The sequence below is a fragment of the Talpa europaea genome (genome assembly GCF_964194135.1).
Source record: "Talpa europaea genome assembly, chromosome: 16".
Lineage (NCBI taxonomy): Eukaryota > Metazoa > Chordata > Mammalia > Eulipotyphla > Talpidae > Talpa > Talpa europaea.
Genome location: NC_140084.1, coordinates 2,213,996 through 2,221,068, shown reverse-complemented (window position 1 = coordinate 2,221,068; position 7,073 = coordinate 2,213,996). Strand labels below are relative to the sequence as shown.

The following is a 7,073-nucleotide window of genomic DNA, read 5'->3' as shown; positions in this document are numbered from 1 at the left end:
TCCAGGATGCGGGCTGTAGCCCAGATCAGTGGCGCGGGAATGGCGCCTTTTGAATCCCGCTCCCCTGCCTGGGCACCTTTTCCTGCTCACTCAGGGAGGGCCTCCGCCGTCTCCCCGCAAGCCTAGGTCGCACGGGGACCTGGGCAGCTGCAATCCGAGCGCCGCTTTCGCGCAAGCTTACCGGGGACCTGGGCAGCTGCAATCCGAGCGCCGCTTTCGCGCAAGCTTACCGGGCGGCCGGGGCTGTGTGCTGGTGCTGGTCTCCTCCTGGTGGGCGGGGCTCTCTTTAATGGCTTGTGGAGCTCACCTCCGCAGCGGATCCTGCAGGGTTCGCCTCAGCTCCCGTTCACGGTGTGTGGTGGCTGAAATAGTTCCTTTCCACTCACAGTCCCGCTTGCTGCATCCGTTTTTCTTGTTGGGCGTTTTGGTTTGTTGTTTCCCTCGTCTCTGCCGGTCGGAGAGTGCCGCCTCTGTGGGCGGGGGAGGGGAGCAGGGTTCTGCGCTTCCCTCCCTTCTCGTCCTCTTTTATGGCAACTTTCTTCTTTGGGCAGTTTGCTGGAGTCGTCCGTTTATCTTCCGTGTCCCAGTTCTCACTGGGACCTGCCGCTTTTCCTCCCTATTAACTTTTTTTAATGGGAGATCTTACTCGCAGCGTCTCCTCGCCGCCATGTTGCTCCGCCCCTCGTCCTGTTTCAGACATTTTTAACTCTATTCCAACTTGCACCTTCAATCGGTGCCATTTATTTCTCAAGTATTTCCCAAAGCACCCATCACGCATCAGGTGTCAGTAACGGGGGCTGGATACAGGCTGGTCTGTGCAGGGCCCCTGAGCGAGAACTTCACCTGCTCTGCCTAACTCAACCCTCACACCAGCCCCAAGAAGGGGGATCTGCCTTAGAGGAAACTGAGGCACAGAGAAGTTAAGTCACTTGCCAGGCCTTAGCTTACCACACTTACCCAGGCCACACAGTCACTGCACACTCTGAACTCCAGGCGCCTGCTGCTGCCTGCTCCACTCCCCCAGGCGGGTGGGCAGGACCAGCCTGCCCTGTGTCCTACCTGCCACACACCAGCTCCCCATCGTGGGCAACCCTGAGTGCCAGTTTCTTTACCATCAAAGGAGAGAAAAGCCCCTACGACGTCCAGGGTGAGAGCAGAAGCGAGAGAGTGGCGGTCAAATGTGTGACCCTAGGCCAAACCTCAGTTTCCTCATCTGTGATTGGGAATCATGATAGAGCTTGTGGGTGTTAAACAAGATAGTGAGTTTGAGGAACCGAAGGTATATGAAGTAGGTACAAGTCACCAGTAAGTGTTTGATTCAAGACGAAAACAGAGCTGGGAAAAGCATGAACGTGCCCGCTTTGAACACGTGCTGTCTGGGTACATTTCACTCACGCAAAATATAAAATACATATGTGGTATAGAATAGTGTATTGGGACACTCTTCTGGACAAGCCAACATCTTCTTCCCAATAATCACTAAAGCCATTATATTTGTTTTGAAGTCACCTTATTTATAATTCAGAGCAACTTGAAGACATCAGGATCGTAGCAACAAGAGAAGCAGCTGCTGGGCTTAGGAGGGACTGGCCAGAGGAGAAGCAGCCCCGGGCCAAGCAGCTGGCAGCTGGGCGGATGTCTAGGCAGGCAGTGGAGGGCGCAGCAGCAGAGGCTATGGCACAGATGCTAGGTACCCCAGGACCCACCAGAAACCCCAAGATGATAGGGCACCCACTGATCTATATTGTCCCTCCAGCAGCCTTGGAGCATGGCGAGTCCTGAGCACCCTGGGAGCCCTGGATGGAGAAGACCCGTCACCCAGCACGCGACAGGGACCATGCAGGGAGCCTCAGCCACTGGCCTGGACCCCCCACCTCCAGGATCTGAAGGACACTTAGGTGGGCCTGGGCTCGGGGCTTGGTCCGGAGGTAGAGGTAGAAGACATCTGAAATGCAAATGTGAACACGTCCATGGGCGGCACGAGAGCAGGACAGCTCTCCTACGCTGGGTTATCATAAGTAGACACCAAGGCAAGGATTGGGCGCAAGTCATTTCTCTGCGAGATGATCATAGGAGGCAGGCAGGGGCGTGGGGAAGCAGGAGAGGAAGGACAGGAAGCCAATCTAGGGGTGGAAAGACAGATTCCTATTGCAGACAACTGGGTCCTGGTCCCAAGGGGGATCCTCTGGGATGCCTCGTGTTGTCCCTTCCCAGAGACAAAGAGGCCAGGCTGTTGCCCACCCATCTCAATGCTCGTGGGCTGCGGGCTGCTGCAGAACATGCAGCTACACGGCTGGAGAAACCCTGAAGGCAGGAGCCGGAGGGGGCGCTTCCTTTGAAGACAATATTTGAATGGGATCTTGCAGAAAAGCAAGTGCTGAGGGGCCTGGGCGCTCTGACAGCACCTGCTGGAGCACCGTCTCCTGGCGCAAAGCTCTGCTCATGGGCCCATGCCTGCAGTGCGTGAGGATGCCCTGGCGGAAGCCGGCTCTGCCTGGCCGCTGCAGGCTCCTGGGGAATCGGGGTCAAAGCAGACACTGTGCTGTTGCTCCAGTTTGGTAGGGAAACGGATCTGTGAAAAAACAATTTGAGATACCATGAAAATAGCTATTGGGACGGAGTAGGCGGCTCTGGCGGTCTCGCCAAGGGGCAGCTGAAGAGACGTGGAGGCTGGGTCTTGCAGGACAGACATGTTGGACAAAGGTTCCTGGGACCACATCCTTTGAAAAAAAGGTACAATGATCTGTGAGTGGAGGGGTACACCTCATCTTGCCCAGGGCTCTCCGAATGGCCCAGGGCTCCAGCGAGGATGAAGAAACTCTGTTCATGTTCCGGGTCAGGCTAGAGGAGGGCTGCGGTGGTGGCCCGAGGAGCGTCATGTGCATGAAAAGCATAGACTGTGGAAGCCGACCTGCGAGGCTTAGAGGAGGGGCTGCCAGGCTGAGCTGGGAGCCCCAGCCACACGCATGGATCAGTATCCCGGGCAGCGTGGCCACACCCAGGCCAGCACCTGCCTGTTAGGAGTCTCGCAGTGGCCGATCTGCAGGCCAGAGTGGACGAGGCAGCTCCAATGCATGCATTTTACCCCCAGGCAACCGCGTGGGGAGGGCTGCTGTGGGTCATCGTGGTAGGGTGGACTCAGCCACTTGTTCAGGGGGGTCCAGCAAGGCCGACTGGCCTCTAGATGGCAGGATGGGGGAGGGGCCTGCAAGAATTTTCTGACCCTGTCATCTCCCCAGAGTGCACTGCCCCCAAAGTGCACTGCCCCGGCCCGTCCTTATGGGTGCTGTCCTTGCAGACACCCCCAGCTCCAACTCCAGCATGACCACGCGCGAGCTGCAGGAGCACTGGCGGCGGGAGAAGTGCCGCTGGAAGCCGGTCAAGCTGCTGTTCGAGGTCGCCTCGGCCCGCATCGAGGAGAGGAGAGTCTCCAAGTTCGTGGTAAGCGGAGGTCAGGAAATGAGAAGCCCCTTTCACCCCTCTCTAGGGTGTAGGCCAGCCTGCTGGGACCTCAGTCTCCCCAGGAGTGAAATGGGTGGACACAGGGCGCAGGAGAAAACTGTCAAAAAGCAAGGTTTCGCGGCCCGCACGGTGCTGGGGGCTGTGAGGAGCGAAATGCGGGCCACAACCCCGACCCTGAGAAAAAGTCCTGCTTGACCCCACGCTGCCCCATGGGCGTCCCCTGTGACCTCCCTTTGCCATTTCCGCCATGTCCTCGACCATTTCTGTTATCATCAACCTAATTTTTTTCTTTCAATTGGATCATTTTTTAAAAACACGAAGTCTATCTAGGGGAACATTTGAATGGGAAGCTGCATCACGCGGCGTAAGGAGAAGGTAATTCTAAATACAAGGAAAGCTAAGCCTGTTCATGGAATCCCGGGTCACACTGCGGCTGGCGAGAGCTCTGTGCTTGGAGCTACCCAGTTGCAGCCGTGTGGGGAGCGGTGGGGGTGACCCTGGAGAGCCACTCCACCTTCTCGCCTCCATCACTGAGATGGGACCAGGCAGCAGCAGCCCCAAGGCTGCCCCGCGCTGCGGTGTCAGGGTCCGGTGCTGATCCCTGCTGGTTTTCTTTTTCTTTTTTTAAATTTTATATATTTTTACATCATTTTTCATTTTTGCACAATGTATGCATTTTCCTCTTGGTTCGTGCTGGTTTTCACACATGGGAAAATGGCAGCTCAGAGAGGTTCAACGACCTACCCAAGACACACAGCGGCACCATGCCGGGCGGGACACACCGCCTGGCAGTCTGTGCCCTGAATTAGCATTCACTCAAAAGTGAATTGAAAACAGTGCTTTTCCTACTCTGCAGCCCAAAGCATCTCCCCACCTCCCCACATTTGGAAAATACAAGTCTCACCCAAGACTCCGGGAAACTGGGGTCCAGCTTCGAGGCTGCAAAGCCAAGAGCCATGGGCCTCCCCCGCAAGCCCCTTCCTGGGCACTCCCGCCCTGGGGAGCCTCCTTGTCCCTGTGCCTGTTACTCGCAGCTTCGCCCTTGTCACCCTCCGCCTTTGTAGCTCAGCCTGTGCCCACGGCAGTTGCAGCCAGAACTGCATATAATGATAACCCGTTTTCGGGGAATGCTTGAAATCAGGATCATTATTTTTATTCGCCAGGCTCTCCTGACAGTTAAACCCCCTTTAGCACGCAGTCAAAGGCGCTGTCTCTCCCCCCCGCAGATGTACCAGATCGTCGTGGTGCAGACGGGGAGTTTTGACAGCAACAAGGCCGTCCTGGAACGGCGCTACTCGGACTTCGAGAAGCTCCAGAAGAGCCTCCTCAAGACGTTCAGGGAAGAGATCGAGGACATCGCCTTCCCCAAGAAGCACCTGCTGGGGAACTTCTCGGAGGAGATGATGTTCGAGCGCAGGCTGGCCTTCCAGGAGTACCTGCGCCTGCTCTACTCCGTGCGCTGTGTGCGCCGCTCACGCGAGTTCCTCGACTTCCTCACGCGGCCCGAGCTGCGCGAGGCCTTCGGCTGCCTGCGCGCTGGCCGCTACGCCGAGGCGCTGGGCATCCTGGTGCGCGTGGTGCCCCTGCAGGAGAAGCTGACGGCGCACTGCCCCGCGGTGCGCGTGCCGGCCCTGTGCGCCGTGCTGCTGTGCCACCGCGACCTGGAGCACCCACGCGAGGCCTTCGCGGCCGGGGAGCGGGCGCTGCAGCACCTGCAGGCCCGGGAGAGCCACCTCTACTACGTGCCCCTGCTGGACGCCATGATCCGCCTGGCCTACGCGCTGGGCAAGGACTTTGTGTCCCTGCAGGAGCGGCTGGAGGAGAGCCAGCTCCAGAGGCCCACCCCGCGGGCCTTCACCCTGAAGGAGCTCACCGTCAGGGAGTACCTGTACTGAGGGCGCCGCCCGGCTCTTGGGCATTTTCAGTGGTTCATTTTCAGTGGGAAGAGCCATTGCTGGTTCTGACTTGCAGGGGCGCTTTGGACAAGGCCGGGCTGTTGTCTTCTGCGCCCCACTGGGTTGAATAGAGGTGCTCCCTGCATCCTTGGAAGCTTCTGCTTGTGTCCCGTGTCCCCTTGGCATCAGAGTGCTTCAGCTCAAAGCCACAAACCCAGCTGGGGCAGCGGGGAGGGCAATGCCCACGGCCCTGGTGGCAGCTGGAGGAGAGGTCCGCATGGCACGGCACAGGCAAAGGCGACTCATTTCTGTGCAGACGGCTCTGTCGGCCGTCCTGAGCTCTTCTCTCCGCTCCTCCACCTCAGTGCCGCTTGCAAATACTGCCACCCAGATCCCAGCTCTTCCCTTTTAGCGTGAAGACCCAACTCCACAAAACAGAAGCTCACCTGCTGCCCCTCATGCACAGCCTTGCCCCCGGCGGTGCGTGCAGCAGGGAGGGGTGGGAGCAGACTGGGCCGTCAGATTCTGTGACACACATTTCAGTGGGAAAAGTTGCTGGCAATTTCTCTGGTTAGGATGACATAATCCCCGGCTCAGGGGGTAGATATTTATTTACAAGCCACTGTCCCTCAAGTGGCCTCCCTCAGTTACAGGCACAGCCCATGAGGGGCGCGGGAGAAGACACCGATGGGGTGGAAAAGAGACCAGTTGTTCAAAACCTCCCCATTTGAGGGACAGTGTTCTTGGAGACTGCCTGGCGGTTGGGATGCCCTTGACAGAAGCCTGCTGTCAGGACAGGACACCCAGGGCCGGAGTGAAGGGGAGGCTGGGCCAGTCTGAGGTCAACACAGGGCCTGGAGCTGAGAGTCCCGGCTAGTCCTGGCCCCTAATATGTTGGAGGCTGGAAGCCCCAAATTACCTGACTGAGCCTCGAAGGCTAACAAGACTGGAACTAGGAAACGTGACTATGAGGCAACACTTGATTCTGTATAGGGATCTGGCTTGGCGGGTAGGAGCATCCACTACCCAGAGGCAGACACCGCGCAGCAGCCCTTGCGGCCCAGGCTCCCTCCCAGGATCCTTCCCAGGCTCCGGCCCAGGGTCACCAGTGACTGATCCTCGGGACAAAGAGAGTCTCAGTTTGCTCCAGAAAGACACGTCAAGTGGGAGATGCTGGACTCCTTGGAATCCGGGCATATGGAAAGCTTAGGTGTTAAATGGAAAAATAAAAGAGCCGTGAGTCTATTTCTGTAAAGATCATACTGACTTTACAAGTTGTTTCATCAAATGTAAATGCTGTCAACTCTAATCTGCACCAAACCGTCACTAAGAAAGAAAAAAATCCCAACATAGTAATAGGAGATTCTGGCAAAAAAAAAAAAAAAAAAAAAGCCCAGGAGATCAGAGTTGGCCTCCCCATATAAGAGTCACATCGAGGAACATCCTGCTCAGGAAAATGGGGAGACTTCCATGAACCAAATCTAGCATGGGGTGACAGGCAGGGAGTCTCCTCCTGGAATTTGAGGAACAGTCTGGTGCTCACCCAGATTTGGGGTCCAAATGCACAATGGCTTGGTCCAGAACACCTCCAGCAGCGAGGCTGCATCCAAGCGGCCTCAGCTGTGTTGTTCCAGGCCCCGGGGCTGCAGAGGTGGGTTTCCTCTGACAGACGCTGACAGTGGCTCAGCTACTAGACAGTGCAGGATGCCCCTGGGT

At 57.2% G+C, this 7,073-nt stretch overlaps 1 protein-coding gene across 1 annotated transcript; it reads left to right on the top strand.

The window, feature by feature from the left end:
• Nucleotides 1–1,768: 1,768 nt before the first annotated feature.
• Nucleotides 1,769–5,357, top strand: SNX20 (sorting nexin 20; the record flags this gene model as incomplete). Its single annotated transcript, XM_084256638.1, has 3 exons — nt 1,769–1,898; nt 3,299–3,441; nt 4,689–5,357. The coding sequence occupies 3 exons, from the start codon at nt 1,769–1,771 to the stop codon at nt 5,355–5,357; spliced, it is 942 nt and encodes a 313-aa protein (XP_084112764.1).
• Nucleotides 5,358–7,073: the final 1,716 nt, after the last annotated feature.